The sequence below is a fragment of the Protopterus annectens genome, chromosome 1.part0 (genome assembly GCF_019279795.1).
Source record: "Protopterus annectens isolate FY-2018-M chromosome 1.part0, PAN1.0, whole genome shotgun sequence".
NCBI classification, from domain to species: Eukaryota; Metazoa; Chordata; order Ceratodontiformes; family Protopteridae; genus Protopterus; species Protopterus annectens.
In genome coordinates, this window is record NC_056725.1 from 1190167163 (window position 1) to 1190189741 (window position 22579).

The 22579-nt window shown below is 37.7% G+C and overlaps 1 protein-coding gene across 1 annotated transcript in view; it reads left to right on the forward strand.

Annotated features, from left to right (window-relative positions):
- The window catches only part of GALNT9 (polypeptide N-acetylgalactosaminyltransferase 9), a 2692403-nt gene that overhangs the window by 1005859 nt on the left and 1663965 nt on the right, over positions 1-22579 (forward strand). The window contains exon 4 of the mRNA XM_044065518.1: positions 4387-4561. Coding sequence (XP_043921453.1) covers positions 4387-4561 — 175 coding nt within the window. The remainder of the gene's footprint in view (positions 1-4386; positions 4562-22579) is intronic.

Sequence of the window (22579 nt, forward strand, 5' to 3'; positions counted from 1 at the left end):
AAGACTGGAAAAACTTCCTTATCAACCTCAACAAAAAGTTGAGATCCCTCATCAAATCCTCTAAAGCTAGCTATAAAAACAGAATTGCAGCAGATAGTAAAGACAACCACAAGGCCTTCTATAGTTATGTAAAGAATCTCCATGGCCATACCTAGATTTGCTCCGAGCTACTGCTCAATGATACCTCCTATACCAAGCCAACAAATATTGCCAATATACTGGTCAACAGATTCAGTGCCAACTTTACCCCTCCCCCCCAAGAAACCAATCACAATAGTAGTAGATTGCCAGGCACCCAGTATTACTGCTGCACAGGTTAAAACAGCACTGTCCAAGGCCAAGAATACAGCTCCTGTGGGACCTGACAATAGCCCTGGCTGTGTTGTACATGAACTACAGAGTGAACTGGCACCTCTCCTGTGTGCCCTGTTCAATCACAGCCACACCTCAGACTTTGCCCCTACCAAATGGCGCACTGCTGCAGTCACCTCTCTCCACAAAGGAGGAGCAACTACAGACCCTGGGAACTATCGCCCATTAGCCTGATGAGTCTGATATGCAAAGCTATGGAATGCCTCATCATGGAGCTAATAATCAAGGATATAGGGAATATCCAAACTCTGGATCCCACACAGTTTGGTTTTGTGAAGGGTAGATCATGCCTGCTCAACTTGGTCAACTTCTTTGAGTCAGTCACCAGAGCTGTGGATGAAGGCAAGGTCGTTCATGCAGCCTACCTTGATCTGGCCAAGGCCTTTGATACCATTCCCCACTCAGGAATCATAGAAAAACTCACTAAGCTAGGAATCATCCCCTATATCACTAGGTGGGTTGTAAACTGGTGGCTCACAAGTAGAACCCACAGTGTGAAAGTAACTGACTCCAAGTCAGACTGCCAACTAGTCACGAGTGGAGTCCCACAGGGTTCGGTCCTGGGTCCTCTCCTGTTTGGTATATATTTCTCTGAAGTCCAGCAGGCCAACACAAAGGGACTTTGGTTGGCAAAGTTCACAGACGATTGCAAGCTGGGATCTATTATTAATTCCCTGAGTGATATTGACATCCTACAGAAAGGCCTCACTGAGACCAACGACTGGTGTCAGAACCATGGCCTTAAGCTCAATACCAAAAAATGTGTCATCATCCCCTTTCTGAAAAACCCAATTCCCATGAATTACCACATTGCTGGTAGCCCACTGAACACAGAAGGCATTATAAGAGATCTAGAAACACATGTTGACAGCAACCGCTCTTTTGACCAACTCATTGCCACTGTGGTCATAAAGTCCTTCTATGTGGCACATCTCATTACTAAGGGATTTGCATCCAGGAAGAAAGAGGCCATTGTCTCCCTCTACTCTTCCCTCATTAGGCCAATCATTGAGTACAATGCCCCATTTGGCACATACCTCACTAAACACCTGCAACAACTGGAGATGCTGCAAAAGTAAATCACAAAGACGATCCTAGGCCTTAAACATTTGTACTATATGGACAGACTAAAAAAACTCCAACTATTCTCTGTCTCATATCGTCTACTTAGTGATGATCTATGCTTGGCTTACAAAGCCATGTCTGACCCAGCTCTGTTAGAAATACTACAGCTAAAGAAATCCCAATCGCTCCGCACCACATGCTCCAGAGACCTCACCCTCATTACCACAATCAATAGAACATGCTGGAGGGACAGGTTCATAACCCAGAGACTGCCCATGCTATGGAATAGACTTCCCATACATGTCAAGCAGAGCAACTCACTGTCCCTCTTCAAGAGAAATCTTGATGAGTGGATGGGAAATAGAAAGTTCACCCTGAGGATCACTCCAGTGGCTTTACTTGACAGAGGCACTGGGAACTAACATCAGGTGGCACGATGCCAGGGTAATCCTATGGGCTAGTCTTGTAAAGGCCCCAGGTCTATTAGCCTAGTACACACCTATGAACCTATAAACACACACACACACACACACACACACAGACACACACACACATATATATATATATATATATATATATATATATATATATATATATATATATATATATATGAGTGTTTGTGTGTGTGTGTGTGTGTGTGTGTGTGTGTGTGTGTGTGTGTGTGTGTGTGTGTGTGTGTGTGTTATACCTTTTACATAGTTAGCAGCCCTTGGCAAATTGGTTTCATGTCTTGAAATGGTATCTAGGGTTACTGATCTGTATTACAAAGGAGTAAGCCTCATTTTCTCACATACTGATAGTCAGTATGGCTTCTACTGTATGTTGTTAACAGATACCTTTTGAGAAACAATTTTCCTTCTAAAAATGTAAACTTCCAATGTTATGACAATTGAACTAATTATTTTTCTTCTTCATTCTGAGGCTCTTAAACCTTCAAATGCTTTTCTGTCTTTTCAAATAAATGCATCAGAGAATCTGAGCATATAATTGACAAAGCTGGATTAACTCTTGTTTTTAACCAGACTGTAATTTTTCCTGTGTTATATTCAGGACTCATTAATTTTTTATTTGTTTTCAATATAGTCTGCTATCTCAAAGGCAATTTCTTTAGGACAACTACTGAAACTTTACCCTGTAACATACAGCAAAACAGGGATTTTTAGGGGAAACTGTCATTTTTCACTTCTATGTGGGGATTTCCTCCCCCCGTTCCCTTACTTAAATGTACCATTACTAGGAAATAGTACTTTTGAGGAAGGGAAAGATTTGAACAAGTTCTTCTACTCAATGAAATTGTCCTTAATAAAATGGACTAGATTTTTTATTCATTTCCTATATGCCTTGTTCCCTCTTGTATATCTTTGTGGATTCCCTCTCTACTACACATTTTTGGTAGTAATTTCCTGAGTCCACAATCCTATGTGCTTAAAAAAGTACTTTTAGAACTCCAGGATAAGTTAGTCCCTACAATCTTTGTCGGTTCCCTTCTTCATCCTGTCCCCATCCTTTTTAGAACAACTTCTCTGGAGAGAAATATGCAGCTTTACCTGAAGACGAATTTACTGCCTTTGTTTACACTTTCCAATTAAGCCAACCAATCACTTTTGTTCTTCAGTGTCAGTGTATAACCCACTTGAGTGAACTTTTGAGCTGATCATGTTCTTGTCTTATAAAAAGTATTTTTTGTCAAGTTAACTCATGGCTTAAAGTTATCAGTACTGTGGTCAGCCTTGGTCAGGCAGACATTTTTCCCAAATTTGTGTATGGATGCAACACCTTCATTAGCACATCTCTGCATCAGATCATTACTATTTGTCTTGAAACTAGAAATTGTGCAGACCACAAGTTGCCTTCCTTTACCATACTTATCCCTAATTCTGACAATAAAAAAATAGTTTGAATCCTTTAGATCCATATCTCTGCTATTGTCCAGACTTTAGGAAATGCCTTTTCCAGCCATTGTTAGCAAGATTTGAAAGACACTGATCTTGCAGGTTTGAAAAGAGCAGTGCTGCAAATAGAACATTACTGCTCTGTACTCCTTCATGGATGCTGCACATAATGCTAAGTAACAGGCACGTATACTACCATATTACTCAGTGATCAAACTGAGTTTTGATTTGGTATCCTAGTCTGGGCATCTTTATGAATGTGAGTCATATAGCATGAAGCTCCGACACATGTTCTCATCCCTAGGCATCACTGTCATGCACTAGCAATTTCTTTTCCATTCTAGGTTGCAGAATTTAGAACCTGGATCCGACCATTATACATGAAATGCACTCTCTAAAGACACTTTTCATCAAGGCTCACATCTTATCTATTTTCTGAATTGAAATATAATGCTACTCTGTAGCTATATAACCTTAACAAAATCATCATTGTATCCTAGATGCTGCACTATTTGCACGTAGCTATTTTTAGGATGAAGGTGGAAATGCTCCTTTTTTGATGACTGAAGATTTATTACTGTTTTTTTATTGTTTTTATTTAACCTTGAACATATCAGAACCATTGCTTATTTGTTGATGTAACTAGATGTTACTGAAAAAGGATTACATTTACTTATTGTAAAATCAATAAATAACAGAGGAAATATTTTTGGTAAAGTAAATAAATAATGGAGGCAATCATTTTTCAATTGAAAAGTGTATGTATATTTGAAAGTGGCAGCCAGTTAGCTGTTATTTGTGGACAATAGAACATTTGTGGATTTTTAAATATGCAAGTGGCTAATATAAGTACATGAGAGTTTGACATCAGATTAATTTGTCTGGATGCATGTACTAATAACTCAGTCCTGATGGTTTTCTTTCATAGTAAGCATTTATTTCCAGAAATCTTTCTACACCAAATATTAATTTAAATAAAGCATGTTTACTGTGACTTAAGTAATACTTGTGTGACAGATATCTGGAAAAGTCTTTTTGTTCTTCTTTTGTCTTTCAGTGGAGCTGAAATTTAACCTTGACCAGTATGTCAGTAAACGGTACCCAGGCTTAGTGAAAATAGTACGCAATAATAAGCGTGAAGGATTGATTCGAGCCAGGATACAGGGATGGAAAGCAGCCACAGCCCCTGTTGTTGGATTCTTTGATGCTCATGTTGAATTCAGTATTGGTTGGTAAGAAAGATGTTTTTGTTTATTTGCTTTGGTTTAAAAAGGTTAAAACAAGGTTAGATTTAACAACAAAATGCAAATTTTAACTCAAAAATGTCTTTTAGAAATTATGATAAAAATAAAAACATCATCAGTTTTACTAGCTCAGAATTATTAATGTGCATTTGATAATGTTATATTGGTAGGTTTTTTGATGATGAATATGACAGTTTCCGTGACTGACCCATGGAGACTTTTGTTACATTAAATGTAATTTGTTATACCACAGAGATTCCTTCTAGTACTCTTTTTAACTTGTATATTGTCTTAGTATTTCATTAGTTTTGGCTAAAGGTGCTAATGTAAAAATGTAGATATCAGTTTAAAGCATGTTAATGTGTGTTTATACAAACAATAATTACTGTCAATCTATTGTGCCTGCTGATTAATACACAGAATTCTTAATTTCTTGTACAAAAACACAGAAACACAATACAATCATTTAAACTATAATGTTTGGCATTTATTGGCATATCAAATCCAAAGACTGTCCAAACACAGATGTTTAAGGCATTTTTATGTGTGTTTATACAAATAATTACTGTTGAGCTATTGTGATTGCTGCTTAGTATAGCAAATTCTTAATTTCTTGTACAAAAGCACAGAAAACAACTGTAAAATCATTTAAATAGTAATTCCTGACATTTATAAGCATATCAGATCCAAATTATATCCAGCTACAGACCTTATGGACCATTTCATTATTCCTAATTGCTATTACAAAGCTGGATTCTATTTGTTCAATGAAAACAATAATCTAGACCTTAAAATGTAAACCTCACAAACTTAAAACTGTAAACATGTTGCAAAAAAGGTCACTAATGCACCAGTAAGGGGTAACTCAGTATGATAAAAACACAAGCAACTTTTATTAAAGGTTCACAACCAAATTATATTCCAGTTATTTAGGCACAATGGTAGGATGTTTTCAGAAAACCATACAAAACAGAGAGGTAGTGTTTTAAATTATTTTATGAACCTGTTTGATCATCTAAAGCATGGTCAACCATTCACTACTGTCTGGATGTTAATTCGTAACATGGTGTTCACCTGTAGAGAATTGGCTTCTATAAACTATTTTGGCTTGACCATGATGTTAACGAGTATGTCCCATAGTTTAGATCACTTTGCTATATACTTTTAGAATTTCAAACTTTGCTGATGGAAGTATGGTTTTGCAAATTTTATACATTTATAGTAAGTAAGCTTATCTCTAATGAACCAGTTCTTGATCACATAGTATTTAATTAAATCATCAGCATAATAAAATTGTCCAATATAGTGTTACCAGTTTTAATATAAATAAGACCAGTGGGCCATGATGATTTGTCATTTACTATTTTGAGTTTAATAACAGCTGGAAACATCTTGCACCATATGCAACAAACCAAAGGATATATTTTAAGTTTGCTGTGTTTATTTTGCGTATATCTGACAAAGGGGATAGAGCTAACTCAGATGAAACTGGTCTGACAGGTATTTTAAAACACTGATCATAAACTGTATATTCATAGGACTTAACACAGGCTACTGATATTGTCTCCCAAGAGCTTCTCTTAAATTTTGAATGTCAGGGTGAGGAATTTGTCCATATGTTTAACAATATCATTGTATACATTAGAGATTTTTTTCTTGGATATGGGCTAGAGCAAACATTTCTTCAAAAGATTAATATTTTTGGCTTGGTGAGAACAACAGATCAAACAGACTGCATTTAAAAATAACTGTTCCACACTGATATAGCATTAGTTGATTATTAGAGTTTTTTAAACCCAATGTCCTGGTTGGGGTACTTGGTGCTAGTAACTTGTCATTTCTGAAAAAAAATACACTGGTCACCTTATTTTTTAAATTACTGAATTGTGTTGACATGGTCATTTAATTGTTGATTATTATTTTAGGCAATTAAAGATCTGTTGTTGTAACAGAAATTCCTTACTTACCTGGAACAGTAAACATCAGCCTTACTGCAGCCTCTGCTTGATTAATGAGTACAAGTGGTAGGTAATGGATACATGCCCACTTCTTTCCAAAATAGGATTAATCTTCAAATGTCTATCATACAGAAGCATGCGTACCTAGGATAGGGCTAACTGTTGTATGTTCTTAACATAGTTAACAGCTAGCATTAGTTACATGACTCTTCTGCTTATCTGATAATGGACCTTTAGGTTGCTTTCTCCGTGGGGCAGGATAAGTCCTCTTGATTATGGCTGCCCCTTTTGTAATTCCATTCAAAGCTCATAATATGAGTGCTGATTTGCTTAAATGTTTTATAAGGGATATGAGTAATTAAGTTGTTTATAATAAAGAAAAATCTATTAAATATGTTTATTTTGATAATTGTTATTCAGTTAATTAGACTGAATTTTAACTTTGACCATTTTAATATATCTTTTTTGACATTCTCTACTAACTGGGATGAGTTGACAGTTAAAAGTAGTTTGCTGCTTAAGATGTAGGTGATAATGAGATATTTCAGATTTGCAAGGGAAACTCAGATGTCTTCCTGTGAAAGTTGATTAATAAACTGTAAGCTTATTTTAAGAGACTTAATATATAAAGGACATAATATACATTTATTAAATTTTGTCTATAATTTGATACTAAACTGTAATGCCTGATACTTTAGACCAGGGGAATTTGTGGGACGAAGGGATTTTCAGAATACATGCAAATGTCACTTGCAAAACCATGTATATGCACCCCAATCCCAGTTTACCCATTGCCTGTCATGTGATGGTGCTTTGGGATGGAGTAGAATAGGATTTCAGCAGACAGATTTAAAAGATAGTCAAAGCAAAGCAGCCAGCATTTCCTAATGCTAGTAACAGTTTATATAGGCAATGAAAGTTAACTGTTGAAAAGAACACAGAATCAGTCCAGTATGTAAAGATAAGAAACAGTGTTGATAAACAAAATAGGAAAGTTATAGGCTTTGAATAGAGGTGTGATATGTGGCATGTGCATTTGACTAACAGTACAAATCACATGAAAATAACATCCCCTCCATATATAACGACATATAATGACACCAAACTACCAAACACACTTTTTACTATGTTTCTGCAGGGGGGCTTGATAGAATGGGGTTAGTAAATTAACTTTTTCCCATTGTAGTGTGATCTTGGAGTTGGTATATTTAATTTATGGGGTGTGCACCCCTGTAGAAATGTAGTAAAATGTGTGTTTGGTAGTTTGGTGTCGTTATATGTGGAGGGGATGTTATTTTCTTGTGATTTGTAGTGTTAGATGTTATGAAATTCAATGTTATGGGTTTTAGATGTTTTGGGTTTTAGATGTTCTGGTCTCAATGTTATGAAATTAGATGTTTCAAAGTACACCTCTTTTATCATTATTATGGATCATGGAGCTCATGTTTTCTTATATAATTACATAATCAAACCAGTGCAGGGACTATCATATGCTTATGTTTGTTAAAAAGGGGTGTCTTAATTCTTTCTGGACCTTTGGTGAGATTAAGCTTGGTTGTTGGTATCCAGCATATCAGCTAACATTATATCCTGGTCTAGTTTTTCTTTTAAGTTTAGACAAGGTCCTTTAAAAATTGTTCATGTATCCGTAAATGGACTTGTGCATGATTGCTGGATTCATATACATGTAAATGAGTTTGTAGGTTTCTATGAATCTCTTTTGAGAATATGGCCTAGTTTTGTAATTGCATGCATGTTTTTGTTGATTTGAAAGCTGACGTTTTTGGACTTCTCTGCTTTGAGGATGTTTTCACACAGTTTGGTAGGCATTTGTTCCCCAGTTTGTATATTAAGCGCACATCTGCTGCTTCTGATATAACAAGTGCGTTGTGTGGATGGTCATCAGTTTTACTTTCATATTGTTAACATTATTCAGATTACTCCAATGAAATCACACTTTGAGTTCTCCAGCTAGTGAGATCATTTTGTTCTCTATGTATGAGGTCTCTTTTATGACAAGGTATGTTTCTAAAAGAGGCAAGGCTGATCAGTTATAATTGTAAAGTAGCCTTGAGTGTAGCTTATTTCATACAGTAATGCATCTAATCCTCAACAGGATATGTCCTGCACCAACTGAGCAGTTGCTCTGTCTTGTAATTAACCCCAACATCATCTAAAATCATTTCACTGTGGTGTTACCTATTAAAAAGTGATTGTGACCAGTCTATTTTAATGGATAGGGGTTACAATAGAGCACTGGAGAACGTTATAGGCTCTTACCTTCTGTTTAATTTCTTGTGAGCTCTTGTGAGTATTAAATTTGGCAAATCATAAGTTTGAATTACCTGTTTCAGATTATTACATTTGGAATAATCTTAATCAGCTTCAATATTGCATTTATCCTTTCTTTGGCTATGAATCATAATCCACTCCTTGACCAGAAGTAAAAGTTGATTATTTTACTGGTCAGGTTTATGGACTAGCTGGCATAGAAAATAAGAATTGGATTGATTTGAAAAGGGACATAAAATACTCTATTTTTACTTATTTGGTGATCCAAAATGTGTTTCTTTCTGTAATAATGATTCTGCCCTCTTCATTAGTTGTGTACCTTGTCATGCTCACTGTGACAGTCCCTACTCTGGACTAGTAATCAAGGAACCACAATCCTCACCACTGACACCAGTGAGGGATGGCCCCTAGGAACATAAATGAATACACATAGTATTTTCAGATGCAGGTCTCTGGACCAAGCACAATTTCAATTATAAGCACATAGGGAGCACACTCCAGACCTGGGGCTGGACTCTCTCTCTCTCTCTCTCTCTCTGTCTCTCTCCAGGCTCCAAACAAGACTCCATTCTGAACAGTTTGGAGCTCTGTGCCCCTGTTCCAAGCAGCTGACATACACTCTTGGATATTTGATTCACACACACACACACACACACACACACACACACACACACACACACACACACACACACACACACACACACACACACACTCAAAAAAACATCTGGGGAAGGCTGTCACAGATGACACATCTGTGCCCTCTCTGCCAAGACTATAAAGTAATTACCCTGTCATCAGTCAGATACTCTAAGGCACTTACATGGATATCCAATTATACTGAGTAAAATTAATACTAAGACAAATGGTAGAGTGTGACCAATGCAACAAGGCTTTCAAAAGCAGCCACATTGTCATTACAATAAGCATAAGTACTCTTAAGATGTTAAAAGTATTCTCTAAAAGACTATCCACAATGTGAGGTATAGCAATATTTAATAATAAATAGTAAAATAGAAAATATGAGAATACTGAATATCTAGTTACAATAAATACCAGAGATTCAACCACAGGAGATATAAAAGTAGCACAGTTGGCTAGATTCATACAGATGCAGAAAATAAAACTTAACTAATCTCACTATATTTTCCTCACTGACTAAAGAATTGCTGTTGCCTAGTTAAGTTACTTACCACAGCAAGTCAAGATAATAAGTCTTGAGTTGTTTACTACAGCAAGTAAGATGAGGTGTGATGTTGTGTAAGGTATCTGTGACAGATCTTTCCTGTTAGATTCTGAAAATCAAAGTGCGGCTATCAGAGTTCCATCATATCTCTCACTAATATCTAAAATAATATAATTCCAGTGTTGGTTATAGAATGACATCACATATAGTCACCTGACTCTGGTACAATACACTGTCCGAGCTTGCTAAGATCTGTTGCAGCATCTAAAAGCAATAAAATTATTTCAAAAACTTTCACCCTTCCAGGATAGGAATTAGTTCACCTCTAAGGACAATACAGTAAGATTCCTAGTCCTGGTTTTCCCAGATATTTGTGTCTCTGGCTACAACCAGACCTGTAAGATAAACTCTTTATGGCCTAAACCAACCCATTTAATTTGAACTTATTTTTCAAAATTAACTAGACTGAGATTAACCTCTTTCCTACATTTAGTCAGTTATAATAATACTGTCTGACATACATGTATAGCTTCTTTTCTGTCCAGCAAGACCTACTGTTGATTCATTTTTAACACAAGCAAATTTACAAATACATTTTTAACACAAGCATCTTAACAAATCAGTGTGCTAGTCAAATGACATAAAATTCTTTACAAAACTTCAACTAGCTATGCTGGCATATGTTACACATGCACTGCCGTACTCTCCCTGGCACAGATGGCACTATGTCCTATCATCACATCTCTCCCCTTTGAAGACTCAAGCTAGTTTTTAAAGTGACCCTAGAAAAAAAGTTGCTTGAGAGAAATGGGATTGTCTGGGAAAACATTACCTTATACCCTGTCTTGAGACCCCACCTGCATTGGCATTGTTGACTCCACTACAGTACTGCACTAGGTGGGTGCACCCAAGTTTCCCTGTGAACATGCCCCCAAACGCCTGAAATACTGCTCGGATTTCTCAGACTTAAGTAGGGTATGGCTTCTGGGACATTGCTACCCATTCCACTGCGGTTTCAGTCTGAGGCTCACTGAGGAGCTCTGTCACCTGATCCCCCTCAGACTCCTCCTGCTATCCACTGCAAATAGTCAGAACCAGGGCCTCTCTAACATAGTAAGGCTTCATCATGTCAATATGGTACAGGTTGTGCCCCTGCCTCCAGCCTGGTAGGTTTACCATGTAATTAACATCACTGAGTTTCCTTACCACTTCTAAGGGTCCCATCCAAGCTTCCTTCAGCTTATTATGTCAGACAGGAATGAGCATTATAACCTGCTGTTCCACAGCATACTGTCAGGCTCAAGGATTCCTGTCATATCAGATCTTTATCTGCTGTTGGGCTCCTGACAGGTTCTCCTGGGCCAAGCCCATGAGCTTGATAAGCCTTTTCCTGAAGTTTATCTCATATGCCACAACAGCCTTCTAGTGGAATTCACACTCACCCTCTCACTTACCAAGAATCAAGTCTAAATGCCCCCTTACCCAATTCCCATGCAGCAACTCAAAGTGTGAAAATCCTGTGAATTCCTGGGGTACCTATCTGTATCCAAACAGAGATGGGGCAAATATTTGTCCCACTCTCTCTCTTAAACTGGTCTTTAAATACCTGTAGCATGGCCTTTAGTGTAGAGTTTAACCTCTCCACAAGACTATTATTCTGGGGGTGGTAGGGGTGGCCTTTAGGTGCTTCAACCCACAATGCTTCCACAGACAAGCCAGCAGGTCTGACATGAAAGTAGCACCTCTGTCAGTCAGCATTTCTCTTGGGAAACCTACCCTGCTGAAAATCTCTAACAAAGCATTTACCACCTTATCTTGTCTTGATGGAGGACAAAGTCATCTCCTCAGGGTATGTACTAGCATAATGTACTACCACCAGGATATACTTCTTCCGTGTGGGACTCGGGGTACTCAGAGGCCACACAATATCCATAGCTACCCTCTAAAATGACTCTTTAATCACAGGCAAAGGCATCAAAGGAGGTTTGACCTTGTCTCTTGCCTTGGCTACCTTTTTACCCTCTCACAGGTCCTGCAGTACCCTGTTACCTCTCTTGCAATACCATGTCAATAAAAGTTCTAGATAATAAATCTCTTGGTATGTTTTATATCCATATGACCTGTAAAAGGAATGCCAGGGGCTATGGCTAGAAATGCCAGATGGTAGGCTCTGAACACTATCAACTACTGTATTGCCTCAACCTCTAGCCCTCCCTCAGGGTTCCATTCTCTATACAATAACCATTTGTTCCAGCATACAGACTCCCCTTTTCCTTGAGAATCATGTGCCTCCTTAATTACCTCCCTCAAGCCTTGCAATGTAGAGTCCAAAAGCTGAGCCTCAGCTCTACCTTTGTGATCCTTCCAGGTCCCTTTCCACAAGATGCCTGGTATCTTCTCACAGTGGTGCCTTACTGTCAGCATGGGTACTACCACTCACCTCTGTCCTTTCAGTCACCCTATCCATGGGAACATCAGTAGCTACCAGCAGCTGTGGTTTACTTTCAGATTAATTGCTACACGGTAGTTCCCTCCCTGAAATAGCAATATCACCAGCCCCAGTTTCAGGTGTCAGGTCTGTCTGGGTCTTCCACAAGCTGACAGACCCACATGCCTGTCTCCAAACCTGAGTGCATGTAACTGCATGCACACAGGGTACTGAATTATCAAAATCATTCCCTATCAAGACATCCTTGTCCACCCTCCTAGTCAAGGTGAACCCTGGCTAAAGGTATTTGGAATGGGGTCCCACCTAAAGCTCTGACTGGAGTGAACTGCCCAAGCAAGTACTGCACCTCTTTAACCACTGCAGGTTTCACAATGATTATGTCAGAGGCTGCGTCTCTCTTAGCAGTGGCCTATCTTCCTCCACTAAGATAAGATATAAACTCCGGTGATAGCTTAGTACCCCTGTTGTCTCCAGACAACTTAACACTGGCATGTTGTTATTCCTACTTGCTGGCTGCTTCACATTTTGTTCCCCACTTTACTTCAGTGGACATTTGTATGCTACATGGTCCCTCTCATTACATTTAAAATCTAATCCTTGATCCTAGCCATGTATCTGAACTAGTGGATTCCCCTGTTACTGGTATTACTGGTAGATTCTGCTGAGGTGGTTTAGGCTGCCCACCATGGGTTCCATTCTATCCATGTGCAACACTGGTTATCCCCTTCTTATGCAGTGGGGCCCTGCTTACAGAGTAGAGATCCCCTTTTTGCTCCAGATTATCTGCAAAGTTACACTCCCAGCCTGGCAACCATATTCTCATGTCCTCAGGAAAAATGCTAAAAGCTTTTTTCCTCACCAAAAGGTCTGCTAGCCATTCAAAAGTGGTGACCTGACACCTACTCACCCACCTATGAAAATAAGTGCTTAACTCAGCAATACGATCACATACAATTTCATCTGCCTTGTGTCAATGCTCATAAAACTTTTTTTCTGGAAGCATCAGGTGGTAACTTAAAATAGTCCAATAAACATTGTTTAACATTATCATAGTTTAAACTATCCATATCAGACAATGTAGGAACAGCAGTTAAAGCTTTACCATGGAGTAAGGGGGGCAGGGACCATACCCTGTGCCCTTGGTCAACATTATACTGTTTGCATACGCTTTCAAATATATGAATAAAACTATCAAAATGATGAGCCTCTGTAAACTGTGGAAGAAATGCATGGACCTTTATTGCTTCTGGGGTCTGGTTATCCCCTTCCCTATTACCTCCATGAACCTGATGAAGAGTCAGCATCTCCCTCTCATGTTGGTACTGTTTCTCCTTTTCTTCAGCCTCCAAACATCACAGTCTCTCATTCTCTTCAACCTCCAAATGCTGCAGTCTCTCTGCTGATTCTAAATCCAAATGTTTGGCCTCCGGTTCAAGTGTCTGTAACTCCAGATGGGTTTTTAATTACTCTGAGGATAAGGTGAACTGTCTTGTTTCTGAAGACTGCACCTGCACATCACTTGACTGGTTGTCTTCCTGGTTGCTGGTCCATGTTGTAGCTGGGAATGAGACTGAAATAATTTCATCTTTAGTCAGGTTGGCATAAACCTGTCTTTTGGTGTCACACACCTTGGCCAACTGGTTCTTTGCCAGCTTGCCATAATCCTCTGCTGACATATTTGCCTGCTTTCCCTGACTAAATTAAACTAACAAAAATAAAACCATTGTGAAAATTAAACTCTTTATGTTTACCTTGTGGTGGCTGAGACTACACACACTTTCAGTGACAACTGCTCACAGGCTAATGAAGTTCAATTAGTATCCCACCACCTCCATATGTGATGGTCCCTACTCCAGGCCAGTAATCAAAGAGCCTCAGTCCTCACCAATGACACCAGTGAGGGAAAGCCACTAGGAACAAAAATGGATACACCATATTTTCAGATGCAGCTCTATGCACCAAGGACAGTTTTCCTTAAGAGCACACAAGGAGCACACTTCAGACCTGGGGCTGGGCTCTCTCTCTCTCCTTCTGTCTCTCTTTTTCTCCAGGCCCTAAACAAGAATCCACACTGACCATTTTGGAGCTCTGTGTCCCTATTCCAAGCAGATGATACACACTCTTAGATTTTTGATTTTCACACACATGCACACCTGGGAAAGGCTGGCACAGATTTAGCAGCTGTGCCTCCTCTGCCCAGAGAATAGGGTAATTACACTGCCACCAGTCAGCTACTCTGAGGGTTTTACAAGGGTACCCAATTAAACTGAGTAAAATTAATACTAATACAAATGTTAGAGTTTGGCCAATGCAGCAAGGCTTTCAAGAGTGGACATAATGTCATTAAGATAAGCATAAGTACCCTTAAGATGTTAAAAGTATTCTCTAAAAGACTAGCCACAATGAAAGCTATAGAAACGTTTAATAATAAATAATCAATTAGAAAACACAAAAATACTGAATATCTAGTTACAATAAACACCAGAGTTTCAAACACAGAAGATATAAAAATAACACAGTTGGATAGATTCACACAGATACAAAAAAAATACTTAATTAATCTCACTATATTTTCCTGACTGACTAAAGAATTACTGTTTCCTAGTTAAGTTACTTACTGCATAAAGGCAAGATTATGAGTACTGAGTTCCTTACTACAACAAGACAAGATGAGGTGTGAGGTTGTGTGAGATATCTGTGAGAGATCTTTCCTGTCAGGTTTCAAAAAACAAAATACTGTTGCGAGAGTTCATCATATCTCTCAATAATATCTAAAAAATCATTCCAGTGCTGGTTGTAGAATGACATCAAATCTGGTCACCTGAATCTGATACAATACACTGTCAGAGCTTTGCTAAGATTTGTTGCAGCATCTAAAAGAAATAAAGCAATTTAAAAATGTCCACCCTTACAGGTTAGCAATTAGTTGACCCCTAAGGACAATAAAGTAAGATTCCTTGTTCTGATTTTCCCAGACAATTTTGTCTCTGGCTGCAATCAGACCTGTAAGATAAAATCGTTATGACCTAAACCAACCCATTTAATTTTCAACCTATTTTCAAAATTACATGGACGGAGACTAACCTCTTCCCTTCCAGAATTCTCTGTTAAAACATATACATTTAATCAGTTATAATAATAATGTTTGACATGCATGTATAACTCTTTTTTGCCCAGCAGGTCCCACTGTTGATGCATTTTTAACAGAATCATCTTTACAAGTTCATTTTTAACACAAGCATCTGTACAAATCAGTGTGATAGTCAAATGACAAAATTCTTTACAAAATTCCAGCTAGCTATACTGGCATATGTTACACATGCATTGGCCTACTCTCCCTGGCACAGATGGCATTACCACATATCATCACAGTTACATTCAAAGTTCCATTAACAATTACTGATGCTCATTAAGAGTTGCAGCTCTAGCTAGAGGTGAAAACCTAAGCAATCTACCTTTCACTAGTATTTTTAGGTACATCAGCTTTTTACAGAATTCTTTATATACAAGCAATTCTAACTTTTAGTTTTAGATATGAGCTTAAGAGCAAGAAATGCCTTTCTGGGATACCCCATTCTCTGCTTTGCTCGAGCCATGTTATCATTCCTAAATAGACTCTACTAAGCACCGATGCAATGTTGTGAACATGTTTGGGCTCCCAGATAATCAGGACCTAATTCTATCAGTTAAAACCTGGAATTGCTTAGTAGCTTTTGATACATCTAGATATAACACCTCTAGATGGTAATGCTGGCATATGCAAAAGGAAGAAAGAAAACAGAATGTAAAAAAACCCTTTGATCCAAAATACAAGATCCTAAATAGCAATTGTTTACAGTGGCTAGTAATTAATCTAAGGAGTTTAACCTCAAAATGTCCTACAAGCATTCCTTTGCAAAATACCCATCCTGTTTCCTGTAATCATCTATGCTGTAAGTACTCACCCATCTTGTAAAGGCCCACAATGTAACTTGGTGTGCAAATTAAAAAAAATACTGATGTGTCTGACACTTTGATATGAGCTTTGTGTACTACTTTGGTGACTAAATCTCTGTCTGCCATTTTGTGCATGTGTCCCATCAAGGTATGATACTGATACAGCTCACAGGCTTAAAAGGTACATCTGAACAGCTTTTATATGTTAAGTAAAATACAGCAGAGGCTGTAAATATATATAACAGGCTACAAGTACAAAGTGCAGTTGTCGTATAATAATTTATATGCATTCAAATAATAATAACAATTACTCAGACAGTGCCTGCAAATAGTCTGTTGTGAGTAGTATACTATCCTGGTAAACTAACTAACTAATTAATTATAAAAATAATAATAAGAAGAATATAAAAAATTGCATTTGCAAGTATTATTAATTTCTAGCTTGTTTTAATATGTTTTGTTGCTATTTCTATCCCTTTTTTATTTCTCCATTATTTGTACAATCACTAGGAGCACTATATTTTTAAGTGATCATCTGATTTAAGGTAATCTACACTGTACAGCATGTAAACCTATATATATTTTATATATATATATATATATATATATATATATATATATATATATATATATATATATATATATATAATATGTGTGTGTGTGTGTGTGTGTGAGTGTGCCTGTGTGTATCAGCATATGTACCATAATATTTTAACACCAAATGTTATTAATTTTTCATGGGCCTGTCTGTAATATATTTGTAGACAGTTCCTGCCTTACATTTTTGGTTCCCTTATAGACAATGACCATATATCTGAAACGGTTTACTATTAAAATGTCGAACGACACTACGTCAACTGTACTATAGTCAAACACGGAAGTTCGAAAATAGTAATGTCGACGTAAAAAAAAACAATCTAGGAATGGTTTTAACATGGGTCGAGGTAGGTGTTCAGTATTATTCTGAACTACAAACATCTCCCCTACTTCGACCCATGTTAAAACACAGCCCTAGATTGTTTTTTTGTCGTCGACATTACTATTTTTGAACTCCCGTGTTCGACTATAGTGCAGTCGATGTAGTGCCGTTCGACATTTCAATAGTAAACCTCTGAAACTCTTATTAGGCAAGATTTCAAAAGACTTGCTCTCAGTGTAAGTGACTTAGTCTGGTCACTTACACTGAGATTTTGACTTTTGGATTCAGGCCTACTGACGATCTGATAGTATTTCATCTTACTTTGTTGCCAAATTAATTAATTAAAACAGCATGTACTTTCTGCATATCCTGTTACAGGTATTAATACATTCAATTTACATCTCATGAGATGGTATATATCTTGGCCCAGGTGAGAAAAGAAACAAATTTGGAATATTAGTGTCAAGGCTGTTAAAACTGCTGCCAAACCCAGCACTAACTGCACTATTTTAAAATGCTTCAAACAGTCTGAAAAATGAAAGTCCCATACTTCAGCATTTGTTGTATTACTACTAGTATTATTAAATTCATATCATAACATTTAAAAGACTCAAAGGTATCCCCCAAATTAAGTTTCAACATGTGACGCATTAGATTCCTTTTCAAGCTAATCTTCCTGAGCACTCTAGTAATGACAATGTGTTTTGTGCATGTCTTTTTAATGGAGGCTTTATTAACAGTTAAAAGTTGAAGGTTGATTTCAAAACATTATGGCCAGCTACATGTTTTAATACATATAACCAAGTGTCATTCATCTCCCTCAGCAGTTCCAGTTAAGCTAGACATACCCAGTTTTATATAACACTCACCCAGTGACACCGCTTTTCTTGTGTACCTCCATCATTTATATATATTCATTAGCGTTTGCCCATTTTCCTCTGGAGGAAAAAGAAAGGGTCATGTCGAAGATAGTGATGATTCACACTGTACTCCAACTCGTTTTCAAAGTCAATATACATAATGCAGTCCACAAATGCAGTTTTCTCTTATTTATTTATCCAATGGTCTGTCACTGATTACTGAGTAGCAAGCAACCATTATACATGCCATGTGAAGGCAGAAAAAGAGTTCCACCTCTGAAAGGTTACCATCATTGCAAAGCTGCTCATTGTCTTCTGACATAACCTTCAGCTATATATCTTCTTGATTTTTAATATTAGGGTCTTGAAGTACAAACAGGAGGAGAAACAAACAGTTGCATCATTTTCTGAGTTGTCCCTTTGTATAGTTGTCCATTTATCATAGTCTGGATTACAATTGGCAAAAGACAGAACCAAATTTTATGTAATTACTTATTCTGGAATTATTTGAAATGATTGTTTTTTCTGAACAATGCTTTCATGTCAGCGACTGTTTTCATTAAGATTTCAATGCCAGTCTCTAGAATTTTTATGGGCTGCTTTCCCACAGAGGCTTCATCTTCCAGAACAAAGATTCTCCTCTGCAGTTCCTCTATGCTTTTATTTAATTTCTCAGTTTTTCTGGTGACAGCTCTCACTGTTGAATTAATTAACATTAACTTTCTTGCAGGAGGAAGCTGTCTTTTCAACACTTATAATGGTGAGGCACTGGACTTCTTGATATTACAAGTCAGGGCAGACCTCTCTAATATGGGAAGGGGGGACATGTTTTCTAACAATCACTGTGCTTGATGGGATATTGTCTGGAAATTCTTGATTGTCATACATCCACAAAGCAGCAGTCTCCTTCTGGTTCTTCATCTGGTTTAATATTCAAGATAACACGACTTGTGATCTAAGCTGATTGTTGCCCTTAGCTGCCTGTATTTCCTTCTGAGTCATGACTGCTTTTGCTCTTTTTGCATTCTGCTATCATTGACCCTGTGCTACAAGTAAAGTACCTGTGCTTGTTATAGCTGACATAACAGAAATTCTCCTTTTAGACTTGTGTACAGCAGACAACCTTGCTTCAGAACTATGAGTGTGGTAGAAATGTTGTACTCCATGCCACAGCCATTTTAAACTTCCTAATGTTTTCAGCACTAATGCGTTAGTCATCACCCAAGAAGCAATCTCAGAATCTCTGAAACATAATTCATCAGTGATGTGAGAATAGACATGGTTTAAAGCCCTAATTTGGCCATTATAAACTGTGGCCTGACAATGCCAGGTATCCTGTTTGGCTCTTGTTAAGACTTACAGGGCTCTGGCTGCAAACCTATAGTAGGACTTGACAAACGTAGCAAAGAATGGTTCTTGTAATTGATTTTGTAGGCAGAAGCTTAAAGATACTTCCTACACTCATCTCTGAAAGCTACAGCCTGTGTGTTGTGGAAACAAATGTGTTTCTTATACTTCTGAAACCAGTAGTCACAGATATAAATGTAAGCTAATACTGTTTATTTGCCAGAGGACAGGGCAATCTGCTAATTATGGGACAGAATATCTATACCAAAGATAATTACCTTTACTGTATCTGTGTTACTAGTTCGGTGGGAAATCTGCAGATATTTTCTATAATATATTTAAATATGTACTGCAAGTTAGTTCTTAACCAGTTGTAAATCTTTATAACAATTCATTGTTTTCTTTAAAGACTTCTACAGTTCACTAAATAATTTTCTACATGATAATTCAGAATATTATACTAAATATTTACAAAGATAAATTAATAGAGCTGATAATGTTTTATCTATTTCTAAAATTAAAAGGTATCACAGTTTCTGAAAAAGGGAAACACTAAGAAATCAGTTGTCTTGAAATCATACATTACAGTACAGATAAAATTAACCTTTGAGAAATGATGCCTGCTAATAGCAAAAAAATTCAAATGCTTTAATAATTAAATCAGTACATATCAAAATCTAAACCAACCATAAATCTTTCGGCTTTTCCCAGTTAGGGGTTGCCACAGCGGAACTCTGGTCCATTCATGATTGGCAGTGGATTTGTACGGTGCTGAGTTGCCAGCCCGACGCCCAACCTTCAAAGAAGGCACGCCCATTCATGTTTGCACCTACCTGCATGTCTTTAGCATCACTCGACTGCATGGAGGACATGCAGACTCCACACAGAAGGTGCTCCAGTTGAGAATCGAATGGGAGAACCTCTTGCTGTGAGGCGACAACGCTAACCGCTGCACCACCGCGGCCATTAAATGAAGTATTGAATATTGTAAAAGAGAAAAGAACTGTAGGTGGGACCTTTAGAAAAAGTAAAGGGCAAATTACATATAAATAAATGAAATTTGTGGGAACAATGAATGCAAAATAATGTTCAAGAAGGAGAGTGATATTTCAGAGAAGGTAGGAAATCAAAATATCGTGTACTGCAGGAGTGAATGATCATTTTAATAAAGACAATGTGTCTAATGCAGGAAACTAGTAAAGAGATGTTTACAGTGGTCTGATTTCATATGTACCCATGTCACTGTTAACATTGTGTGACTTTAATAAATGTTTAGAATACAGTTTATCTGACTTGTTAGTTGAATTAGTGCTACAAAAATTCCATGAAAAAGATAAACATATCTAGTCTAGTAAAACCACTTGATGAATTATTGGGTACCTGTTGAACACTTGTTTTTGTTAAGCTTCTATTTGATGTGCAATCCAGTGACATTTAGCAATCCTCATTAATTGACTCCTGCTATCACTTTGCATATACATGAGTGCTTATGGATCGATTGTCACTGCAAAACAAACAGTGGTTTAGGAGAAAGCTGTAGAACATAAAGGGCCATTAACCAGAATGCTATTAAGTAAACTAGACATTTCTAATCAACAGTTAGCTGCTCTTCCCTGAAAGAGTTCCACGTGCAGGGATATCAGGCCAGTGCATGGATGACAACCTATATCCTGCACAACTCTCAGGCTGTACCATAAGTACATTTTGTACTTCCTGAAGATACTTTCTCTTAATGTATCTTTTTAGTTACTCCATGCATGACAACCCCTTAGATGGTTGCCAAGATCTGATTATCATTTGTCCACTTTGGATGAGAGCCAATCGCACTACAGCTAACATATAGATAGCTGTCAGGAATTTTCTCCTTTTATTCATAAAATTCTTTTGGTATTGTGTATAAGTACAAAGGGAGTTTTGCAATGGGGGCAATTGGGGGGAGGATCACCTACTTCTATGAGTGACATACCACTACAAAAGATCCTGCCCTCCCATCCTGAGCAGATGGCTCCTAATAGGCCCGTGGTTTCTTCCAGTTATTCATTAGAGCAGTTGTGCCGCATAACATACTTTTCAACTTTCAAGTAAGCAGGCAACACACCTTCATTCCTCTTCTTTCTCAGCTGGCTGTTGCAGTGTCTGGGATGCTATCCAAACCTGGACTGTAGTCAGGGCACTATCCCTTTTAAACTAATCCTCATCTTCTTTCCATCCCAGTAAAACAATGCCATTTCTCCAGAATATTGCTGTCCTGGAGGTAATATTAAGTTAAGCATGACATGGGAGAATAGGTGGCAAAACACCCTTTTAAAAACAAGTAATTTTCCATCCTCTCAACAAGTAACTACTTTTTTACAAACAAACCTAGCAATTCAATAAAGTCTGTGCAGGCTTTGCACGAAGCCTGCATGGACTTTATGTATTAGTGTGATGAGCAGCACAGCTAATCACATCTTCATGCTGCTCATCACGCATACAGGAAAAACAAGTAAGGTTTTGTGGCCACAGTGCTGCCACTACAAAATCATGGAGTGCAGCATGATGACAGAAACATGAAGCATTCAAGTGTGCTTACAAGCAAACATGCTTGGCATGGACAGTCACAATGACCGCCTGGGTTGAAAATGCTGCAGTAACAGTAGTAATAGCACAGTAAAAAAGTGTACTGAATGTGGTTTACACAACAATTATTTACAGAATAAAATACTGGAGGGGGAGAAGAAAATGTCAAGGACAAATACAAGGAAACGTACACTAGACCAGGAAAGTGTGCTGATGAAAATGGACACAGACGTGAATGATAGGAATGAATAAAGAGGAAGAGGGCCTGGTAAATATGGCAATGTCCCCATTATAGGCTATATTAATGCATGTACACTTCAAAGACAAGACAGTGGCATAACAATAAGCACATATGTAGATAGCACAGTACACACTGCATGTACACTTGCTATGAGATTATATTATGATATAAACACACATGGTAGTACATATGTGATGGTCACACAAGGTCACATATCGGTGGAGGTGAACGTTTGTGATATACACATAACTGACATGGTCAC